Here is a 25,703-nt window from a genome sequence, read left to right as displayed (position 1 = left end):
CTTCCTTTATTTATAATGGGAGAGTGTAATGGGAAACGCCACTTCTAGATCAACATCCACATTCACGTAAGATTAATACACAGAAATAGGTTGATACTTTCAGTGTAATTCTTTAATGAAGTTATTAATTCTTATTGGATTAGTCTGGAAGTTGGCTCAAGTTAGCACCTCATTCAGATGGCCCAAGTATAAAATGGCAAAACGTTTATAGTTGAGTAAAGTATCTGTCTTTTCTCACCAGTGATTTAAACATAAAAATGTGCAGTTTTTTATAAACAGTTTATATTCTGTTATAAAATTGTGTTAATTGGTTTCAAAACAGATTTGTGTTAATCTAAGGTATCTAAATAAAGTCTGAAAGTGTAGCAGTTGCCAAAATAAAACCTGGAAATGAGAGTCATTTTGCAGGTTGAGATCATCAACATACATGCATGTATTCCTTGAGAATTACATGTTTCCCTCTTGAAAGTGGTCATATTATGACCTGTATTACTGTTGGTAAGAATTGAAACCACATCTACATTTTCTAAAAGCTGTAATTTATACGTGCAGAGAGATTATGTTTTTGCATAGTAGAGAAAATCACATTGGATTGCCTACTTTGCCTGTCATTTATAAGAAATGATGATTCCCTTTATGATCTGGAAGCAATTATCAGTTGGTAAGGGTTATTGATTGGGTTGAGAATGGGATATTCTCATTTCTACAGAAGTCCATCAATTTCTGTATTGTTACACTACTGGAAATTATCAGTCTCCTCATAATAAAATTAGGCTGCTTTTAATTACTGGAATCGATATAAAAATAACTATTAAACTGGGGTTCTTCTTCTCTCCTTCCACTTGAATATTCAATAGACCAATTTCCATAAAGACATTTTAATACTAGATGCAACCTCCCCTTGCTATTTCCTTTCTTCATTCCAAAGGGACTGTTCTCTCCAGCTTATCTGGTCCACTCTTCTAACTCCACCGACATCCACTCTCCTTACTCTGCTTCTTACAACATCTTTCTACGGTGTTGCAAGAGGTGCAACACCTTCCATTTTATATACGTCTTTCCTATCATTTGGGAACCCAAACGTTTCTCAAATGAAGTAGTAACTTGTATGCAGCTAGTGTGTTGCTTTTGTTTCTCGCAATGTCAAAACCAAACATAGGAACTTTTCAGGTAAAAATCTGCAGAATAGCCCCATTTAGTTCATTGGGGTGAAAATGAGCTTCCACTTCACTGTCAATTTAACTTTCCATCTCCTCCCAGTTTGAGTGTTATTCATTTGGTTTTTGACACTGTTTCAACAAAGCTGGATATAAGCTGAATGAATAAGAGGTCACTTTTTGAACGGGTACGGTACACACTTCTGGACTCAACACTATAGTCAGTAGTTTTAGATAATCAACCATTCTAGTCTCTTGATTCAGATTTCCAGCTTTCAGGTTTAATTTTCCTTCTTTCTTCCAGTTTACCAGTTTCCTCTCACCTCCCAAAGATATGCTGGTGTATTGGATAATTAGCCAATGTAATTTTCCCCTGGTGTGTTTATGAGTAGTAGGATTTGGAGGAGTGGTGCTTGGGTAAGATTTGATGGAAATATGGGTAGAATAAAAGTAATGTTACTGATAATGCATGCCTGGTCCTGAAGAAGGGTCTCAGCCTGAAAAGTCGACTATCTATTCATTTCCTTTGATGCTGCCTGACCTATTGGGCTCCAGCATTTTGTGTGAAATGCACGCTTTATTTGTTGTCAGAGACTCAGTGAGCCAAAAGATCCATTTCTGTTCTATGACATTGGTTGGAGAATCCTTCAGCTGAGCCTGTTCTTTAGTCGGAGAACAAGGGGTTGAATAGTTGTTAGTGAAATCCAAATCCATTTCTCCACTGCAAAGCCATGGAAATTGAGTCTTTAACAGTGGCTTCTCTTACAGCTGACTCACGGAAATATGGCTGAAACCTCAATGTGTGGGTGCAAATAGACAACACCAGTTATAAACATGTCTGAGTTCTTCTACCCTCCATTTGATTTTCATTATTTAAATGCAGCTTACAGTGGATTGCATATATTCCATTCACACCAATAATTATCAATGGCAAAACAATGAGCTGTGAAGAACTGCTCACCACCATGATGAGCAATGCCACTGCTCTGTGGAATGCACGGCTGAATTCAAACTAAAACTGTGCTGTTGGAAGAGATATTAATCTTAATATTGATTAAATTCAATGGAATGTTTGCAATCTACTGGAAACTTGCACAAGCTGGTCTTTCTTTAGAGAGAAAAAACACAGCAATAATGTGATAACAACAGTGATTGAAACTGAGTCATTGAATTGAAACAATAGAACCTATGAAACTTGAACACGTTATCTATTACTGCTAAAATGTAATAAACAGATGGGTAACTTAATGACTTGCTAATTAAAAGAAACAAACCACCAGTGCCTGTCGCAATTCATCAGAGCAGCACAAAAATCAAGCTGAAGCTGAATCTTAGTGGAACACGAAGCATAAATAGATTCTTTCAATGCTTTGAGATACAAAAATAACATGCTTTAATTATATCATAAATTTAAAGCACTTTGCGCTGTAATACAAGCCTGTACGCTCAATGCCCCATGTTATCAAACAGCATTAAAGTTATATTGGGCAATAATAATGGGCTATAGAATAATGACGTATATTCTTCAAGCAATGTGAACATCTGGTTATATTCCATGTTGCTGAAAGCAAATGAGAGATAGGGACCATGAAGGTCCTGAACAGGCCAAATATTTGCACCCATCTTTAGTGATAAGCAATTTCTACAGCTTTTTTTTAAATGGAAAATGTTAATTTATATTATTGTCACTCTGCAGTTAACAATGAATTGAAAGGGAAACATTTACCACAACATGCTGCCAGTGGAAAGTGGTAAGGATGAAGCAATAGAATACTTCTTTGGTCAATCAAATAACAGCCCAGTGGTTCTGGAGCATAATTGTCCAAGTCTCGAAACTTAAGGCATAATTGCACCGGAGAGAAGGGTAATAGACATTACTTACACAGCTGTGATATTTCTGCTGCTGGACCGTCAAGTCATCAGCCGGGTCCATCTGTCTCCAGACGTTTCATCCCCAAACCCGGAACATCCTCGGGATGGTGGGACAGCAGAAGGTGATCGGTCTTCTACCCCTGATGATCAGACTTCCAGCTACTATCGTCCCTTCACAGCCAAAGCCAACAGGACGCTCTCTCTGCTGCTTGGGCCATGGTGTTAACGGCTCACTCCCTGCTTCTCCCTCGTATCCCTAAAGCTGCCATCATCTTCCAGCATGACATGGCGGGAAATCCTCTTGACCCCAGTTTGACAGGGAAGTTCCACGTCTGCCAGCCTTGCCGTCTGCAGTCCGCCACCAGGTCTTCATACCTCGCCAGCTTCCTCTTGTGGGCCTCTTGGCATCGGGTCTCCCATGGTACTGTTAGCTCTATCACCACAAGCTTCTCTGCACTTTCTGACAATAGTAGAACGTCTAGTCGGTGTGGTCTCTGCTGTTGGTGGAAATACCAGCTTCTTTTCAAAATCGACCTTCATCTCCCAGTCCTTTGTCATGCTCAGGATACCGTCTCTGCACTTGTTTGTTGCTGTAGGATGTTCCCCGGTCCTGATGAAGTTTGGTTGGCTGTCCTTTTTGTGGTCCTTCTTCCTCTCTGTCTCCAAAGTGTGGGCGAGTGCTCTCAAAACCTGGTCGTGTCTCCATCTGTACCGTTCCTGGGAAAGGGCAACCTGGCATGATGAAAAGAATATGCTCTAGGTTGGCTGGTTTCTGGCACAGGTGGCACGCTGGGTCTTCTGTTATTGCCCAGTTCCACCAGTTTGTTGGAGTTGGTAGTACATCGTACACAGCCCTCAGTCAGAAGATCCTTTTATACAACCTACATTGCACACAACATGCTAGGTAACTCTAAAGCTTAAACATTAATTCTGACATTGTGTAATTAAACATCTTATTGAGGGAACAAACTAAAGGATTACAGCAAGTACTTTGTTAATAGACTGATGTTAATCACTGACATTTAAAAAATTAAATCTATTAATAATGTGTAATCATCGTAAGCTGTAATGAGCACGGTTCATGAAATAGTTCCATGTTTTTTCCAACAAATTCTCCCAGACCTTTCCCTCAGAAGTGTGCTCTTGGATTATGAGACCACTATCCAATTTCCTCAGATGGTCTAACCAGCACAATCAAATCATTTTGCATAGCGTTGCCACACTAGTTAAATGTGACTTTTAAATGCCATTTGATATAGAGAATGCAGCATAATCAGTGCAAAGGAAATCAGCTTAACCTTGCTTTGGTGTGTACAATTAATCCATAATTCTCCAACATACTAAGCTTGCAAGCCCAATGTATGTTAGCATTTTATCATCATGATGGTGCATTGAGTTATTCTTTACTCTTTTCGTTGGTCTGATGAAGGTAGTAATAGATTTTCCTATGTTCGACACAAAGGTTAGAGGTGGTATGGATTGTGTGGAAGATTGTTGTAGGTTACAGTGGGATACAGAGAGGATGTAGAGCTGGGTGGAGAAGTGGCAGATGGAGTTTAATCCCGAAAATGTGAGATGATACACTTTGGAAGATTGAACTTCAGGGCAGGGTACAAAGCAATGTGGAGAAGAAGAGGGATATTAGGTTCCAAGTACATAAATCCCTCAACGTTGTTGTGCAAACTAATATGGTGGTTAAGAAGACCTATGATACTTAGGCCTTCATATTCAAGGGATTGAGTTCAAGAGGTTATGTTGCAGCTCATAAAACTCTGGTTACGCCACACTTGGAGTATTATGTTCAGTTCTCATTGCTTCATTATAGAAGGATGTGGAAACATTACAGAGAGTGCTGAAGAGTTCTAACAGGATACCGCCTGGATTAGAGACCATGTCTTATGAGGAAAGGCTGAGTGAGCTAGAGCTCTTCTCTTCGGAGCAGAAGAAGATGAAAGGTGACTTGCTAGAGGAGTATTAGATACTGTAATAAAAGAATTGTCAGAGTGGACAGACAGAGCCTTTTTTTGCAGGGCAGCAATAACTAAAACCAGACAATTTACTTGGGGGAGATGTCAGAGAAAGTGTTTTCTTTCTTTACCAAAAATGATGTTTTGAAACTGTTGCAGGCAAAATATTATGTGTATAGTTAACCTTCAAGCCCTGAATCCACAATAACACTGAAGTTAGACATGACTTGCCAGTTATTGCAAATCTGATATGGGATCCCTCTGATAGCTTTTCCTGCAATACCTAATATCAAGATATTTCTGTAACAACCAAGAAAATTCTGGAGGAGCTCAGCTGGTCAGGCAGCATCTATGAAAGGAATTAATAAACAGTCGAAGTTTTAGACCAAGATCCTTCATCAGGACTGGCTTCATCAGAGACCCTTCATCAGATTCCTCTGCAGTTATGTCCTTTACTTCTATGCAAAGGATAATATTTATATCACTTACATTTTGTATGCACACTGAATTGTTTCACTGGAATACATTGACTTCTTTAGACATAGACAATGAAAGTGGACCAATTGTTCTACATAGATCTTATACCTACCAGATCATAGACCTACCAAATGCCATAGCTGGCATTTGGTTCAGGTGTTCACTAGTGATTTTTTTTTGTTATGAGTATGCTGTTCAAATAAACTGGGCAACAAATAATGACTTCTGTACTGACTGATTTGAAAGGGGCACCTTTTTGACAGCATGGGTTAGAATATTCATTATATCATTGTACATTATGAAAAATAATTCTTATAATTCCAAATTATTTACCACGCTAATGAAGTAATTGTCTGAGCTGGTTGAGAATTAAATAGGAACCTGAGACAATACCTTTCCACAATTGTATTTTAACTGCCATGGGCTAAAATCCCTCCAATGTGTTTTAGAAGGAATTATTATTTTGATATTTTCTGATGCTGCTTGTGTATGGGGGGGGGGGGGGTTGAGGCTTTAGGGTTCTTACATTCTGTCTGTCATTCATTCTTTGGGGATTTCCTTTTATTTGAAGATGTCTGTGGAGAGTAAGAATTTCAGGTTGTGTATTGTATATATACTCAGACACTAAATGGAACCATTGAACTGTTGAAAATGCAGTTAAGCTCAATGATTCTCTACATTTATTTAGCACATACAGTGTTTGCTTCACAGTATCACTTGGGTTTGATTCTGACTCCTGGTATTATCTGTGCGGTAAAATCTGCCCATTTTCCCTGTATTTCCCTGGGTACTCAGTTCCCTCCCAAATACTAAAAGCGAGTTGACCAATTGACTTCTGTGAGCCACAGCTGGAGTAGGAAGGAAAAATAGGAACAGAGTTAATGGACATGTAAGTGAGAATAGGTGATGTGAAATTGGAAGTATGTGGGTAATGGGACTAGTAGGAATGCCCAGAGATCCAGCAGAGACATGGGGGATGGGGGGTGTCTAAGGCTTTCCTTCTGTGTCGTGACACTTATAGAATCAAAATGCAGCTGCGTGATTGATATGAATGACATCAGATAAAGGAATTTATGGTAGCATCAGAATTAACAATAACATATTAATAATTAATTTTACTGTTGGAAATTTGTGGCTTCATTTATAAAACCTGAACAATTGATTGCTGTATTCATACAGGTAGTATTTTCTTAACCATGTTTTACTTACTTATATTATGCTATTAAAGTCATTTAGATTTCTGGCAACCTGCATCAACAGCTTTTATTTTAAATGTTACATTAACATAGGAAAATATATCATGGAGCTTAGTAGGAGAGTAATCATTCAAATACTGACACTGAAGAAGCAGCTATTAAGGTAACAATTCAACTGTTTTCAATAAAGAAGCAAGTTTTACAGAAGGTTTAAAAGCAGGGGAGATATTGAAATTATGAGCTCAATCCTCATATTAAGAGCTGTAACATACCATGCAACACTTTTGGAAACCATAAGTGTGGAATCTAACAATCTTTACAAAGGTCAGAATCCTTCCCCGACGACAGGGACCTTCAACTTGAGAGCACAGGTTGAAAGTGAGAGGGGAGAAATTTAAAGGCAAGCTGAGAGTAAAGTTTTTCACACCAAAGTTGATGGTTATGTGGGACGAACTGACAGAAGAGGCAGTGAAGACAGATACAATTTCAACATTTAACAGGCATTTCAGACAGACACTTGAATAGGAAAGGAGCTGAGTATGCAGGCCTAATACAGGCAAATTAATTAGTACAGAAGGGCCCATTTTGGTGTTGTCTATTTCTATGATTCTATGTTTCAATAAAGATCTTTTAATGTACTGTAAATTCTTTCTTTGTAAAAGCATATGTATTCGTAAATATTAATTCTTATAGGGTAAATTACGGAAAATGACTTCTGAGCAAAATAAAGAGAAAATCTGCAGATATGTGTTGCTCCAAACAAAATGTCTTCATCATATTGGAATACAATAATCAGTGTTTTCCTTGCAATTCAAAATATCGAGAACCTTTCTTACATCGTACAATCACTTTGCACTTTGTTAAGACTCTTGACAAAGGTCTGTAAATGAACTCTGATAATGACATTTTCTAATGGGACTTAACTCATCTTTGAGTATGACCAACTATGTGGGCAACACAATATTTGTTGAAATAAGCGCAATAGATCACAGACAGTCAATTTGTGCTAAATGTAATTTGCAGCTAAATTTTTGCAAATATTAGCATTGTCTGTGGAGTCAGAGGCATAAAATTAACCTCATGACTTAAATTTCAAGAAAGAAAGAGGAAAATACAAAACAAACTTTAATAAATACCTGGAGACATTATTGCTGGTATTAAAAACATAATTCTCTAACACATAACAGAGTTTTAATAAGTTTTCTTCTTTACAAGGTCTTTTTTATCTTAGAATCTCACTTATCCTGTTTTGTTATTCTATAGAAACTGACAGCCTCTGGCATCTTAGTTGTATATTAAATGTTTCTGAATGTGGTGGTTATCTCCTGCATCTTTCCTAAGTAAAAAAAAACTGTGGAAAAATAAATAATCTATTGAATTTAGTAACCTATTTTAGTTATGGGAACTAAATGGTTCCAATCTCCTAATGGAAACAAGTGTCAATATTAAGGTCTCATCTGCTGTACCTTTGTTATTTTAGTACTTTACCTCACTGCAGCTATCTGTTTAACCTCATGTACTCATTAATCAGAGCTGACTAAAGCACTGAAGACAGGTTAAAGTTGTAGTCATCCTATGACAAACTACATCACCTTCCTGTACCAATGCTCCCTCTACACCCCCATGCCTCCCCCAAGTATCTTTCCATCTCCTATAACATTCACCCAGCAGTCTTATATTGTATGTAAAAGTAGTTAAAAGGCTGAGTTGAAGTAAGTCATCCTAAGTCCCAAAGGTCTTCCTGAGAAGAACAGGTTTGCTGTTATATGTCACCTAAAATGGCCAACTGCATTCCTAAAAATACTTGTATGGACAATGAAGGCATTTTCAAATGTGATCATTGTTATATTGTTGGAAAAGCAACTACCAGTTTGCAATAGCAACTCTCCATGAATAATAAGATAATGAGCTCAGTCTGTTCTGAGTGAAGAAGACTGTGCAGTATGCATTTTCCAGGTCACTGAAGGAATTCATCTGCTCAACTTTGAACAGGCCAGAAGGGTTCCTCATTACTCTTCTGAGAGTAGGTGGGCCATTGATTTAAACTCCCCCCCCCACTTGGCAGCACGTCCAAGAGTGAAATTTTACATCAGCTTTGATTTTGTACTCGAGTTGCCTGAGTTGGATGTGACCTTCTGCCTCAGAGACCATAGTGCAATCACTGATATCTAGACGATACATTAACCCCCCGAACAAGGCTACATTTGGATAACTTGAACAAACTATGGTTAGCTTGAGGTTGGGGGAAATCAAAGGGGAGGGGAATCCCCATGAGACTTCCTGTCCTTGATCAGATGGTTAGAAACCAATTGTGCAGAAACGACAGTAGGGTGGCTGTGAGGCATACTTATAAATCTCCCAACAACTTGCGTAATGAAACCACAGGTCATCCAGATGCAAATTAAATACACAGAACTAATTAGTTAAATGAATAAGTGACATCTGCACAATTACTTTCATGCAGCAATAAACCACGAGTCGATAAAACCGAATCAGAAATTATGGTCTGGTAATTTTAGTGCACACAAAATGTAAGCTAGGTGAGCGCATTAATGAAGCAAAACAGAAAAGAGATTGCACATTTTTTGGATTCATTATCGTTCTGCCCAGGAAGTAGCCTGACTCTGGCCAACTTGACAGTAGGTCATAAGGATTTAATTTGCTCTGCATTTCTACTCAAAAAGAGGTGAATCAAAGTTCCAAAAACATGAATGAATTCCTGTGGACCCCAGGGGACTTCCAGTGAGCTGATATTCACTACCTGGTATAATGGACAAAGTAGGCCCACTCTACTCATCTGTACCGTAAAAAAATTGGAACCTGTCTCCAATCCAGGATTTGCAACTTAAACCACCTGCACAATCAAGCATTAGCAAACCTGGAAACTGTATTAGGCAACTCTGAGACACAACAACATACCACAGAATATCCCACTTGTCTTTTTCTGGAAAGAAAAATGGCATTGGTGGTTGAAAATTAGTCTTCATTAATAAAGAGAAACAGACCATTGACTGACAGTATTAAAAACCCATCAGCTGCTGGCTATAAGACCATGAAACATAGGCGTAGAATAAGGTCATTCAGCCATGAAGTCTACTCTGCCATCTAACTATGCCAGCTGCACAGCCGCTAAGCAACAAGACCTGCATCGCGTGGTGAAGGCGGCCCAGCGAATTGTCAGGATGGAGCTCCCAGGACTGGACACCATTTATTCCAGCAGACTCAGGAGGAAAGCAATCAGCATAACCAGAGACACCACACACCCCGGCCACTCCCTGTTTGACCCACTGCTGCCCAGCAAAAGGTTCAGGACACTAAAAGCCAGAACAAATAGACTGAGGAACAGCTTCTACCCCAGAGCTGTGGCCTCCATCACACCACTCCCACAGAACAATGACTGAAACTGTGAGCACACACAAGGACTCAAATACTTGCACTAACGGCTCTTTGTGCATTACTGTGATATTCTGGTGCTGCTGCAACTTATTTTCTGCTACTTATCTATTTAATACTGTTTTTCTATTACTGTCTTGTTTTTATCTACTGCTTTGTTTGATTGCCTGAGAGGAAGCCAAACAGAGCTTCATTGTACCTATGTATAATGACAATAAAAATCACTCAATTCAATTCAATTCAAATATTGCTCAACTCCATTCTCCTGCCTTCTCCTCATAACATTTGACACCCTAATTAATTAAGAATCTATCAACCTTCTCAGCCATCTGTGGTGATAAATTCCATAGATCACCATCCACAAGCTAAAGAAATTCCTCCTTATCTCTGTTCTACATGGATTCCTTTGAATTCTGAGGTTGTGCCCTCTAGTCCTAGACTCACCCACTATAGGAAACATCCGGTCTCTATCTACTCTGTTTAGCCTTTCAACATTCACTTGGTTTCAATGAGATCCCCCTACACGTTTGCTGGAATCTGGAGCAACAAAATATTGACTGGAGGAGCTCACTCGGTGAAGCAGCATCTGAGGGAGGAAAGGAATTGTTAATGCTTCAGGTCTAAAGCTCGCAACAATTCTTTTCCCCCAATAGCTGTTGTTCGGCCCATAGAATTCCTCCAGCAGATTGTTTGTTGCACCAACCAAAGACATATTCTTCCTCCCAGGTATATTAAAGCAAATTTGCTTCAAAGACTTGAGACAGACTGAAAACAAGAACATTTATTTAAATAAGCATATAGAAGAATCTACTGGAGCTCTAGGGTAAGAAAAATTTGACTAAATATTCATACACACCAAACAATAAGACTCTAATCTGCTTCAGAATTTTTAAAAAATAGAACTATCCACTCAGGAATGGATTATAAGGTTAAAGGTTAACCCACATGTTTTCATAGCAAAATATGATGACAGAAAATTACACCATTTGTATCTGTACTGGTGTGGACAAGGGAGTTGTCTTCTTGAAAAAAACATTTTTGATTTATTTGTCTCTGTAATAAGATCAGACAATGGACTCGGGTGTCTAATATCGGTTATGTATGTATCACCTGTTGTCTCTGTTTAGATTCTCATTTTATGTGTTTGTGAATCTGGGGAGTAAACCTTTCAAGCATTGTTTTCATGAAGTAGTAACTCTCATAGACAATAGAACATTTTCCTAATTACTAGCCATAAAATTAGTAATGGATATGAAATGCTAGTTTGTTATATTTGTCTTGAATTAGAAGTTGAACAGCAAACTAATAATTATGTGCTGTATCCCTGAACAAGACAATAATTTTTCATCTTTTAGTATCTGGCTCCAGGATGGTCACTGGATCATCACAGCAAGATATTTATTTTCCAAATGTAGATTTCCTCCCTAATAGGAACATTAGGTACAATGTAGACTTGCCAATTGTATTCATTATTAAATGGGGGAGGGGATCTTATAGAAACAGATAAAAATTTTAAAAATGATAGAGACAAGGGAATTGTTTCCACTGGTAAATGAGATGAGAATTAGGAGACATAGCCTCATGATTTAGGGGAATAGATTTAGGACTGAGATGATAAGAAAATGCTGTTCTCAGGGAGTGGTGAATCTGTGGAATTCAGCCATAATAATATGCTTTAAAAGTTCGGTTATGGCTAGAATTAATTACCTCCTGAGCAAGGATCTAGACCTCCAACTGTTCACAATTAGTGAATTGGAAGACTGATTATAACATATCTAAGTTTGATAATGACACTGAATTGAATGGAAAAGCAAACAGTGCAGACGATGCAGGGAGTCTGCAGAGAGATATAGATAGGTTAAGTGAGTGGACAAGGCTCTGACAGATGGGGTTCAATGTTGGAAAATGCGAGGTCATCCGTAGTGGAATAAAAATAGAAGATCAGGTTGTCTTTAAATGGTGAAAGACTGAAGCACGTTGGGCAGAGAAACTTGGCAGTGCTTGTGAATGAATTGCAAAAGGTTGGTTTGCAGGTGCAACAGGTTATGTTGGCCATTGCTAGAGGGATAGAATTTAAAAGCAAGGAGATTGTAAAGGGTATTGCTGAAGCCACATCTGGAGTACTGTAGTTCAGGTCTCCTTACTTGAGGCAAGATGTACTGGCTCTGGAGGCAGTGCCGCAGAGGTTCATCGGGTTCATTCCGAAGATAAAGTGGTCAGCCTGTGAGCAGAGATTGGGTTACCTGGGACTATACTCATGATATTCAGAAGAATGAGAGGGGGTTTCATAGAAACATATACAATCATGAAAGGGGTAGACAAGATAGAGGCAGGAAAGTAGTTTTCACAGGTAAGTAAGGCTAGAACTAGGGGACATAGTTTCAAGATTTGTGGGAATAGACTTAGGATGGAGATGAGGATGGATCCAGAGAGTAGTGAATCTGTGGAATTCTCTGCCCGGAGAAGAGGTAGAGACTATCACATTAAATACGTGTAAGACTTTGTGAGATAGATTTTTGCACAGTAGGGGAATTAAGAGTTATGGAGATAGGGCAGGAAGATGGAACTGAGTCCATGGCCAGATCAACCATGATATTATTGAATGGCAGAACTGATTTTGAGGGTCTTATGGCCTAATCCTGTTCCTATTTCTTATGTTCCCACGTTTTTAAATGATAGCAATGTTATTTATTAGACACATTTAAAAAACCTGTTATCTGGCTCCGTCTTAGGATTTTCCATAAACACAAACTATATTTGATTATTTGTAACATCAATTAGCCCATAGGTTTCACAGATGGTGTGAAGAAACTGTAATTATTAATTCAATGTTTCAGCTCTGCTGAGGTGACGTATTTGTAAAAGTCAAAAAGAATGCAGCTGTGTTGTACAGAATAACATTTTATATTTCACACTTCCAGCTGCTGTGGCATACCTTCCCTGAAATGTGATCTGCAGTTTATAAAGAAAATCACCTGAAAGCGAAAAGATACAGAAGTTTGAACTATCACTGTGTTTGACTTCTTCATGGAAGAATTTTTATTTCTGGGTATGTTTTACTACCCTTCAGACCACAAATACATTGACTATAAATAAACAGAATTACAAGAGAGTAGAAAAATATTAAATTCATGTCTAACAGCTGCTCTTTATCATTCTATATTAAATACTCTCAATCCAGTCCTTTAAGTTATAAGGTGTTGTCAAAGTGGCTTTATTTAACCACAGTCAGTGAATCTGTTTTGCTTGTTAAATCTGGAGAAATGAAACTATTTCAATGTGAAGTATCATCTGCAACGTCTCAGGTTTGCGTTCATATGATTCGTTTCACATTCGGAGGAAGTTTTGGTGATGCAGCAACACAATTGCTAGAAACTGCTGCTGGCATGATGTGGTGATAAGGAATTTTCAACTCTGTGTTTTATCATGATATCTGAGCAGGGAGAGCCTTGCCCTAGCTCTGTTTTCCAGCTGCCAAGCACGTCAGGACTAAAATCGAAGTTAACATAATTCCAGCAAAGCAAGACAAAAGGTATTAAACACAACTGGCATGAAGTCACATGGTTTGGCCAAACAACTTGCCTGTCCAGAAATATTCAGGCAGAAATGTGGCTTTCTCCTATTGGATGGCTGGAGACGATTGCAAACTATGAAATCAATTATATGCCAGTAAGTAATCATGAATAATATCATGAAGATTTAACAAATCAATGTATTACAGCTTAACTTATTGAAAAAAACTCTTTAAACATGTATTAGAATTTTACATATTATTTTCTGCATTTAATTTGCTTAGACTTTTTTCCCAAATTAGCTTCAGAAGAGCTACATTGAATAATATAAATCCTTAGTTAAAAGTAAGTTACAGTATACAGCCATTCAGTTGAATGCTGCTTATCCACTGATCATTTTGCCTGAATAACAATATTCAGATGTCACAAATTCACAGTACAGACCACGTAGAGACTTCAACAAAGCAGATTCACATTACATTCAAGCCAGGTACATATATGTATGCATTTTACACATCTAAACAAAACACCTTCCACATGAATAACGCCAACTCGTAAAGCTGGATCATGTACTGTATAATTGCTATAATAATTGCCTTCCTTCTTATGAAACAGACATTTTAAAGAAGTTTTCTTTGCAAGGAAATTTTAAGTCGTATAACAAACTACGGTTCCTTGTCAGTAATATTTTAATTATTTGATTTTACTGATTCATTGTTCATGATAATGGAAAATAATAAAAAACTAGAAGACAGTATCAAAGGGTAGTAAAAGCTTGAGAATCGATTTGTATGACTATGCCCAAGAAAATATCCTAAAATAATTTTTATTTTGTCAATATTTGGTATTTGCTTTCAAATATGCATCTAACAGGTGACAGACAGATGACAGAAAAGCTGGTTCTATTACACAGTCGACTGCATTGTTACCCATACATATGAAACAAAACTGATTCATACAGCTCAGAAAATCTTTCTCATTTTCTCAGGCACGAAAGGAAGAAAATATACTAGAGCAAGGCATGAGAAAAAGTTGTCTCAGTTAAATTTTCCCTGCATTAGTTAGCAAAACAAAACTCTGTGATCTAACACTGTGATTCAAAGTAATTCAATTCTTTCAAACAACAGCTATATGCCCACTGTAAAGTTTGCTACAGCATCTTCCCAAATAAACACAGCAAATCTGAGACAAGATGTCCCTTACCTTCAACAGTTGCTTCCAGCAGACCAAACTGTTCCAACACCTTAACAAATAACACAATCACCACTAAAACTGCTATCATCTCAAGCCCTTCCAAGTTCATGGTGATCAGGTCATTGTCTCACTGGTGCTGCTAAGAATTTTTTTTTCAGCTGGGCTCTGTTTGTGTGGCCATCAAACTATGTTAAAGCCACAGTTCAGAGAGTGAACACATCCTGTATATACCAAGACAGACCAGGAGTGGCAGACAGATAAGTCAGGCCTGCCAGGATTATCTACTCCTTCGTTATCTCTGAAACACAGAAAAAAACAGCTGTGCATGAATAAACACATGGATCACCTAAAGATTTAGGAGGTCATTCACTAAAGCGTCCTGGAACGACTGTGGAGCAGCTGTGATAGCTAGACTTCTGGGGTTTCACATCTTTTTTATGCCAATGCTGCTGGGTGGCATTGTTGTGGATTATCAGTTGCCTTGGTAACAGGAAAGAGCAATTGAGTGTGGATTCACATTGGATGCCGAGTAAAAATAAGACTCGAATATCCAAAGAAAAGTGAGCAGGAATACAGTGAGGTGATTGAGAAGCTTTTAATGCATTCATTTTCCAATAATTGTGAGCATTGCATTTCTGCACCTTTAAAGAGATTTTATTTTAACAGCTGAAGCTTACTTTTCTGGAATATCCAATTGTCATTTATATCCAACCATGTGAAATCCAGTTGAATGCTACTGCATCTAGATTTTGAAAGGTAAATGTATCACAAGAAATGTTAATTAATTCATTAATTGTAAATTATATATGCACTGCTGTTTAATAAATTTGAGTGGGAAAAAGACGGTTTTCGGTGTTTATCGTGTGAAACCAAATGCACGAGTATCAGACAGATATGCAGAGTCAGAAATGATTAATGGTAATTGCACACTTTAACTCCAGGAAGCAGAATATTTATAATGGCATCAGTGCATTTGAAATTCTTCAATGTGATGAATGGTGGAAGTCAAATTACTGCAATGTGCTATAAGAAGGAGAGGCAGCAAGGCTAAAGCTCAAGTGTCAGAAATCATACTGCGGGTTGAGAAAGAGATAAGAACTTTAATAACAGAAAGCAATCAGCTTTGCGCAGTTCATTGACTGGCAGTTAATAAATGTATACATTATGATTACAATGATTACAATCCTGATTACCATTAAAATAATTCAACAGAATATTAATTATATTTCCATATTCATAACAGGTTAAGGATATCTGAAGCATGATTGTGTCTCTTTGAAGTGATAACATTACCCAAAGTAATTCCCAGGTTCAAGTGTTTGTCCGTACTTCGTGTGTTTTTGTTTATTTAAAGAAATTGAAGCCATTTATAGGCACCAAAGTTCCCTTTAACAGCATATTCTTGTTCCAGAATGTTAATAAGATCAACTATTTTAGGGCCATATTTAAAATATATTTCACTTCTGATTGTGCCTGTTTGTAGATTAATCATTATCATAGAGCGTTTATAGTAATCTCTTTTTTCATATTGTTTCGATGTAATTCCAAGAAAGCAATAATACCTATGAACATTAAATGAAATTATTTCAATCCTAGTTTTCTCTTGATTAAGTATGAGTACGGTATATACTATGGTTCAACCAGTGCATTGAAGAAATGGAAGTTATTTTTATGAAAACATATGTAGGAAAATCAAAGTGCTGAAAACATTAGATTGTCCAAGGAAAGTTCTGCAAAACAGTTGGTCTGAAATGTGTAGCCAGGCAAATTCCTATGCAACGTGGGCAGAGTTGACAGTGGCTGAGGCTCAATAGCTTAAACAGGAATGGCACGAACATGTGCTATTGAGTGTGAACCTGGTGTGCTTGCCGCTTCATGGTGGAGTGAGTATTGTATCATGACAGACAGCGGTAACTTGTGTTGAAAATCCCAATTTGTGGCCTTGACACCAGTTTATCTTATGTTTCTAACTGCCTTTCCACAGGTTTTCCAAAAATGCTCAGAATATGGGGGCACTAACTAGATTTCAGTTTACCACCTTCAAAGTCACAATCAGAATATAGAGTTATAAAGTCATTGAAAGATGCAGTATGTAAACAGGCCCTTTAGCTCATTAATTTTGCACTGACCAGCAATCACCCATTTACACCAAGCCAATACTGATCTCATTAAAAAAAAAAGTCTTACTAAATTCTATTGAATCTCCCAGACCCTACCTCTCACCTGTGCTCTAGGAACTACTTACTCTGGCCAGTTAATCTACAATCAACACATTTTTGGATATAGGGAGAAACTGGAGCACCTGGACGAGACCCATGTGGTCAACAGGAAAAAGTGCAGGCTCCACACAGATTTCACCCACTGAAGAAGAAACTGTGACATGGAGAGGATGACAAAAGGGTTTTTGAGAAAAAAAAAACAAGGATTGGGAGATATTCTGGTGAAGGGAAAATTAGAATGGGTTGTAGAGAGCAGAGGCAGTGGAAATGGAAGAAAACTGTGATGCACAAAAGACAACAGCAGGGTGTCTGGGAGAAGATCAAGAAGATGGTTGGGGAAGAGATCAGTGTTCACAACAGGGTCACAAGAGAGAAGACTGAGGAGAAGATTGATGAAATGGAAGTAGCCTAAGGTTTCAGAGTTTGTGGACCGTGTGAGATGCTTGGAGGGTAGCAGAAAGAAGTAGTATCACGAACACGAGGAAACCTGCAGAAACGTCAACTGTTTACATTTTCCCATAGATCCTGCTGAGTTCCTCCAGAATTTTGTGTGTTGCCTAGCAGAAATAAGTACAGATAGACTATGAGAGAACCCTTTATGTAACATGGCTGCAGGCTGCTACGTTTTGGGTGAGGTCCCATGCTGTTGGGACCCAGGCTGCTCATTTACCACTAATTCTGCAGGAAAAGTGAGAAAGCACCAATCCAACGTTATACTGATAGATATCACTGTACGTGCCCAAGAGCATCTGTGCATCTGTCTCACACAGAAGACTGCAAAAGAATCCTCTGAAGTAAGCACGTCCCTTTAGAGTATCTAATCATATCCTGACTTCAAACAATATTAGTTCTAGACCTCAGCTAACTTAGTTACTTTGATTTTCTGTCATAAAAATCACTGAAATATCTAAAATGTAAACTAGGCCTTTTGGCTAACCATTTTGCAATGGTGTTTTTCTCCATACTGGCCTTTAGATCTATTCTTCTATCTTCATTCCACACCTTTCTTTTAAATTATCTTTTATAAACAATTATATAATTCTATTTGTAGCAATTTGTAGAAAGTAATCAGATAATTGCAATACAAATTGTTTCCTTGGGCTATTTCCTCTTTTAGTTGTTGTGTATGTAAGATAACTTCCCTCTCAGTTCATCATCTGGAAACTTCTTAAATTTTCGTTAATCATCTGATTTCTGGTGAGAAATATTCTAATTTATTCATTCCAGTTCTAGTTGGGCCACTCCCTCAACGTTTTCACCGGTAAGTCGATGTTTGCTTTGGTACTTATTCCTGCACTCATGCAGACCCTGAAAAAATCATTATTTTGCTGCCAGTTGCCACCCTGCTCTCACCTCCAGATGGTCTTTCTCTGACTCTTCCTTTTCCTTTTTAGATTTTGTCTCATCTTACAAGATAGTCTGCCTTCTAACATTCGTTATGCAGCTAATGACATAACAAATTCCAATTGTTTTTGTCTGCCTTTGACACGCTACATGCCATTGAGGTGTCTCAGAGTGGATCGACTGTTTCTTATTTCAATTCAACCAAATGGCCACTGTCATGTTGCTTCAAACTTGTTCGGTCACTGAAGGTTATTTAGTGAAGTTGAAAGGATGTTACATTAGGGATGTCCCTTATCTTCTGCTGTTCTAGTCCCAGTTTATTGTTATGCTTACTTCATAGTCTTATAGTTGCCACTTTTGGCTTTGCAAAACAATTCTGGATTCAGAATCCTGTGATCAATCAATGCTGGATATTCACTCCTTTAAGTCATTATCAACCTCCTTGCTTGTATTTTCCAAATATTTGTAGAGAACTTCACAGAAAATTAACCATTCTTGTATATAGCAGCCTCCAAATCTCTGTGAAAGCTGAACATAAGGCCCATGTGTGATGATTGGTTAAACTTCATGACAACTGACCATCATACCATCCTCTCTCTGTTTTGCTACTTCATCTGATATCTTACCCATAATGCTTTAGGCTATTGTTCATTCTTGCATTGAAACATAACAACATCTGCTATTTGCGTGACAAACTAACCAAGCCCTCCTCCATTCACAAATTAGCTTTAGCCAGACTTGTTGCTACCATTTCTGTGCCAGTACCATATTTTTTTTAATTTTTTTTTATTTAGAAAGGCAACATGGTAACTGGCCCTTCCAGACCAATAAACCCATACCGCCCAACTGACCTACGAACCCATACATCTTCAGAATATAGGAGGGAACCAGAGCACCCAGACAAAGCACATGCAGTCACGTAGACAACATACATACTCCTTACAGTGGAACTGAACCTAGTTGGCTGGTGCTGTAATAGCATTACGCTAACTGCTGCACACCCATGCAGCCTCGTCGTTTCCTAATTTCTCTACCTCAGATCATATATAGATTGCAAGTACGAGTCCTCCTACATACAAATTGAAACTGGGTTGCCTTTAAGGATGTAATGAAAATGAGAATAAAGGTCAACAACACAGGATGGGGAGAGATTATGGAAAAAAGAGGCTTATGAGGGATATAGATTTCCACAGATGGCTACATTTGGTGATTTAAAGATATTCAAAAGAGACAATACAGATATTGGAATTCTTCAGTAGTTACCTTCGGCAGTAAAGGAACCTCAATATAATCCACCCCACAACACATTAGTTATGAAAAGGTATTTATAAATGGAGTAAAACATCATGTCTGTAGTCTGGCATTGTATATTGTTTATCACTCACATCAAAGAAGTGATCTCACTTCAAAAATAATATTTATAACTAGTTTTGAAATACTTAACAATCCAATCAGCATGTACAGAAACTTGTATTCCTCAGCTTAAGCTGGCTACTTCTGAATAGAGAAGTTGAATTATTTTGCAATTTCTCTCCCTGTCTTCTCAGACATCAGTGTTCTGTATATCTTGAGTGGGGAAAATCACTGAGAGTTACTGGTGTATATGCCTTTGGATATTTAATCCCAGAATTATTTACCTATGGCACTTAATTGACAGTCTAATTAAAGGAAGCCTTGATGGGAGAAATGAAAATTGCCCAATAGGAAAGACGTTGAAAGGATTCTCCAAGATGTAGCCTGGATTGGAAGACTTGAGTTATAAAAGGAGAGTAGACTGAGACAAGAAGGAGGAGAATGAAAGGTGTTCAGAGGGGTAAGTCTTTCACACAAAGAGCAGTTGGCAGCTAGAGTGAGATGCCAGAGTCGGGAACAGTAACAATATTTAATCAGCATCTGGGCATCTATTTAAATGAGCAAGACACAGAGGGATATCAGGTTAATGCAGGTAAACAGCTTTATATAGATAGCCATTACAGTTGCCATAGATATAATGGGTTGAAGGGCCTGTTTTATGCTGTACAACCCTATAACCCAATGACCCTCGGTGCAATAGAGATTGCTTCCCTAAAAGTGGAGATTAGGACTCTTGTAGAAGCAAAGGAGAAGTAGCTTTATATCATGACAGCTTGGAATTTTCCATGGGATTGAAATGGAAAAGGATTCATCTCCCAATACTATTATTGTGTATGATGCACACCTTCATTTTATGAGAATCAAATGTTAGAAATTCCACTGAGCACTCAGTGTCCACAGCAATTACTGAAGACCTTTGGATGAAAAGTACACGGTTTGACCTTAAATAAGAAGATAATGTGATTGCAGAAATGTACTTGCTGGTTGTTTTTAAGGAAAATATTATAAAATACAAAGATCTGCATTTGTCAGGCCCAGGCACCTCCCGGTCTCCTCCCAGCTAACAGAAGTCACCTGCCATTTGTTTCCAACTCATCACCTGCAGTCCATTTAGACCCAGTTTTCATCCGCAATCCTTGTTCACCCCTATGAACCAGCTAGGTTCAACTAGCAGCTCCTGGCCTTCAGTTACCTTGTTAAGTTAAATATCTGTCATCTTTTGTTTTGTGGCCCTCTGCAGCTTGTAATTTTGCAGTTTATTATTAAAGTGATACCTCACTGCTAAATTGTCTCCAGGACTCTGCATTTGGCTCAAGCTTCCTCTGCATTTCCTGAGAACATTAACCTAAATATTTCACTCTTCTTTGACCTATTTTGATTTTCAGTGTGCTAACGTAGGTAATCTAAACCTATTACAATATATGTAACAAAATTGATTTTCCTCAGGTCAGAGCCCAAACGATATAGGTAATCTATGGACAAAATTTTCAGGAAAACATATGCACATGGTATTCAGCTCTGTTACAGCTTCCAGGGATGGAACCTCTGTGTGCTGTTGGACAGAAAGCATTTGGTTATGCCAATATGATCTTTCCCTTTACAGTAAGAGGAATTTACTACAACAGTACGGTGCATTGCTTAGACCCATTACTGTACCACATTCAGTTTTGGTCTCCCAATTTAACGAGAGATATGTTTACGTTAGGGGCACTTTAAATATGGTTTAATAGGTTGATCCTGGGATGAAGGGATTATTTTAAGAAGAACCATTGAGGAGTTAGGCCAATGCTTACTGGAGTTTAGAAGAATGAGGAAATCTTATTGAAATGTAAAAACTACTTTGGATGGCACAATGGTGCAGTGGTTAGCATAATGCTTTACAGTGTAGGTGACCTTGGTTCAATTCCCACTGCTGCCTGTAATGATTTTATATGTTCTCCCCATGACTCCCCGTAAATTACGGGGCTTGACAGGGTAGATACTGAGAGGATGGTTCCTGCTTTGGGACTGCAGTTGGCCTGTTTCACAATAAGGAGTCACCTATATCTATCTCTAGAATTTCTATCCCAGAGAACTGTAGAATCAGGTTGAACATTTGAATATAGCTTAAATATTGTACCTAGTCAAAGCTGAGGTTGACAATTTATGTGCCATGGCAGAATCAAGATGACAGAGATCAGGCAGGAAAGTTGAGGCCAATATCAGATTAGTCATGATCTTATTGAACAGGAAGTAGGCTTGAGGAGCTATCTGACCACTTCATATGCATTTTCTTATGTCCCTATGTTCCACAAGCCTGGCAGATAAGTAAAGGCAGACTAAAATATGAATAAACCTTTGTCCTCAATTTCCTTGATTTCTGGTTTACCGTTTACATGTTGTTGACAATTTCTGCTATTTAAGCTCCTGGCTTCGGAGCAGAGTTGTTGAGGCAAAATGGTAAAAGCACTAAGAGTGAATGGAATACTCCTGAGCATCAACAGTTTATTCATCACATTCAGAAACCACATTAGGTCTTTATTCTTCCCATAATCTGAATAACTATTGAAACATGAAGACATGCAAATTTTAAATTACACTTTTTGAGGCAGTGCATTTTAAAGAAGGGTCTCTGTTTAAAGTCCATGACAAAACACATTGCCCAAACTGCCAATGTGGGATGGAATTATTTCATTGTAGTTGAAATATTTCCAATATATATGTAAAAATCAGGTTCAGCTTCAAAAGGAAATCCTTTGCAGTAGATTATCATAGTTTCAAAGCTGTAGTTAAGCTAAAGCCAATTAGTCACACTAAAAACAATTGAACTAAATTTTGAAATTGATGTTTAAGTGAGCACGAGGGGTTTCAACAATCTGGCTGCGTGACAAGCAATCAAACAGTTCTAGCTTGCCGAGTGACATAATTCCACAATAATGAAAGCAAAAGCTCGAGTAGTGAAATGTTTCACCACCCCGAAGAATTCTATTGAAGCTTCAATCTATAGGGAATTTTCCAACTGAGGGAAAAAATGTGATAAAGCACCATCACTAATAGTTCACCTTTTGCAATTTGCATAGCATTTCATAATGCTCTTTTAAACAATTTACAACGATTGCTTTGTAAATCACACTACCAGAGTTAACCTCCGATAAATCAAACATCCTTATCATACTTCGAATCAGCTGAATGCAGAGTATTTTGCAGATTACAGGCCAATAGGTTGATCTGAGACATAACAAGCAGATCTTGAATATTGTGAACAAAAGCATGAAAGATAAAAGCAAAGTAATGCTACAGCTCTTCATTAGGTTTCTTTAGGAAAACTGGGTAAATATTTCTGAGCCCCTGCACTAGACATGATAGCTTACACACAGATTTTCATAAAACTATGATTTATACAATGACTTAAATGTTATATGTCATTAGCGCTGTTACTTCACCCATGACCAAGTTTGGAGTGGGAGGGATGCCTTTGCTAATGACTCCGTACCATGTGGAATATTTATATACATTTTCATGGATTGAAGTTTTTACAGCTGCTATGATTTTTCAGTTCACTTTATGAGAAGAAAGTTGTAAATTCCAAAAATAGATTTGACTCATGCATGGATTTCAAATTGCTGAAATTCTATTCCATGATTAAGTAGTCAGCTATGAACCTACAGTCACAACTGGTCTAGCCTGGGTGGGGAGAGTGTGTAGTTACCTCTCCAAACCTGGGGAGGAGGTGGACCCCAATGGGTCATTCTGCATGAAGAATCAGCAACCATGCAAAACCACAAAAGACACTGGTTGAGTTCTGCAGTAATAAAGAACAGGGTGGGACGGCTGATGCAGCCTCGTGACCAATGACTTGCAAATGGATATCTTTGTGTGGTGGATGCCTTGGTAGCCAGTGGATGGACCGATGAGATTTAACGATTCCATTCCAGAAGTTAAGATGCAAGCACAAGAAATGACGATATCAAAACAAAGTATGAGTAAAAATAGTACAGACTGAATCTTCAAAATCACTGCCTAAATTACACTGTAGCCCTATTGTGAAACAAAAAAAGATCTTTGGGACTGGCGCTCAAAAAACTGGTGATGTCCTTTCACGCATTTTGAACCATGAAGTGTTGTATGATTATGGTCAAATAATCCCATTCTGATTTGACTCTTTAGAACATTAGACTAAAGCCACATATTTCCTCATGGTGAGGAACATATCGGATCATGGCAAGACAAAACTGAAATGTGCCTCTGTAAAACATTAAAGATAGATGCAATCAAAGATTTTGTGGAGCACCAATTCCATTTAAACTGTTATCGGCAGCAAGTTGTCTGCTCACCCAAATTCATGCTTCTTAAGTTTCTATCCCCTTTTCCATCACATCGTAGCCCCCTCCACTAATGTTTCCTCTGAGGTGTGCGTGCCTGGGTGTGCACACATCTTTTGCTTCTAGTGTCCAAAGGAATTTGAACTGCGCACAAAAGGTTGTCACTCTCTACCTCGTTGGCATGTTAAATATTTTTCATGATCGTACATGATCACATTTCTGATGCGAACAGTGTTGACAATGTGGAGTTTGTGATGATTTAGACAATAGACAATAGATGCAGAAGTAGACCATTCGGCCCTTCGAGCCTGCACCGCCATTTTGAGATCATGGCTGATCATCTACTATCAATACCCAGTTCCTGCCTTGTCCCCATATCCCTTGATTCCCCTATCCATAAGATACCTATCTAGCTCCTTCTTGAAAGCATCCAGAGAATTGGCCTCCACTACCTTCCGAGGCAGTGCATCCCACACCCCCACAACTCTCTGGGAGAAGAAGTTTTTCCTTAACTCTTATTCTCAATGACCTACCTCTTATTCTCAAAACATGCCCTCTGGTACTGGACTCTCCCAGCATCTGGAACATATTTCCTGCCTCTATCTTGTCCAATCCCTTAATAATCTTATATGTTGCAATCAGATCCCCTCTCAATCTCCTTAATTCCAGTGTGTAGAAGCCCAGTCTCGCTAACCTCTCTGCGTAAGACAGTCCTGACATCCCAGGAATTAACCTCGTGAATCTACGCTGCATTTCCTCTACAGCCAGGATGTCCTTCCTTAACCCTGGAGACCAAAACTGTACACAATACTCCAGGTGTGGTCTCACCAGGGCTCTGTACAAATGCAAGAGGATTTCCTTGCTCTTGTACTCAATTCCCTTTGTAATGAAGGCCAACATTCCATTAGCCTTCTTCACTGCCTGCTGCACTTGCTCATTCACCTTCAGTGACTGATGAACAAGGACTCCTAGATCTCTTTGTATTTCTCCCTTACCCAACTCTACACCATTCAGATAATAATCTGCCTTCCTGTTCTTACTCCCAAAGTGGATAACCTCACACTTATTCACATTAAACGCCATCTGCCAAGTATCTGCCCACTCACCCAGCCTATCCAAGTCACCCTGAATTCTCCTAACATCCTCATCACATGTTACACTGCCACCCAGCTTAGTATCATCAGCAAACTTGCTCTGCAGATTTTAGAAATGGCTTACTTATACAGTCTTAGGATGAAGCGCGAACGAACTACTAGTTTATTTAAAGCGGAGTGGCTCAATGAAACAGTAGAAACTGCTACACTGAAAGCTCATGAGCCCAGCAACATGCAGCTACGAGAATTTTTTTTTTAAGCACAGTAACTGGTGCTACCTGTGTGTATTGTCATGATGCAAAAGTTGCTGGAGAATTTGCAAGTGGGAAGAAGTGGAGTGATATTTGGAAACTTGACTTTTAAAAGTGTTGTTTAGAAGCATGGACAGTGTGCAAAAGCTCAGGTGAGAAAATCCTTCATTACCCACTACAGGCCCGTTACGGATGTGTTGTGAGAATGCAGATGAATGAGAGCGAAAACGCTCAAACCCAGAGGAGATCAAAGTTCTTATTGACAGTTATTTTATTTCTTTTACACAATGAACAACAAACTGGATTTGGTAGTTCATTATCCTTAGAGTAGCTTCAAGTTTACTTCCACTTAAAATTTCAGTGCACACATGTT

General features: G+C 38.4%; 1 protein-coding gene across 8 annotated transcripts in view; it reads right to left on the bottom strand.

The window, feature by feature from the left end:
• The window catches only part of kcnip4a (potassium voltage-gated channel interacting protein 4a), a 1,148,311-nt gene that overhangs the window by 293,510 nt on the left and 829,098 nt on the right, over nt 1-25,703 (bottom strand). The window contains exon 1 of one of the 8 annotated variants that reach the window (XM_073064919.1): nt 15,115-15,206. The exons of 6 other annotated variants lie outside the window; for them this stretch is intronic. Coding sequence is in view for 1 of the 2 variants with exons in the window: in XM_073064915.1 (XP_072921016.1) it covers nt 14,778-14,877 (100 nt within the window). In the remaining variant the exon portion in view is untranslated. Of the gene's footprint in view, nt 1-14,777; nt 15,084-15,114; nt 15,207-25,703 lie in introns of those variants that run through there. One more of the 8 variants, XM_073064915.1, reaches the window with a different exon arrangement.

This window comes from Hemitrygon akajei, chromosome 13 (assembly GCF_048418815.1).
Source record: "Hemitrygon akajei chromosome 13, sHemAka1.3, whole genome shotgun sequence".
Lineage (NCBI taxonomy): Eukaryota > Metazoa > Chordata > Chondrichthyes > Myliobatiformes > Dasyatidae > Hemitrygon > Hemitrygon akajei.
This window is presented reverse-complemented; position numbering and strand designations above follow the sequence as displayed.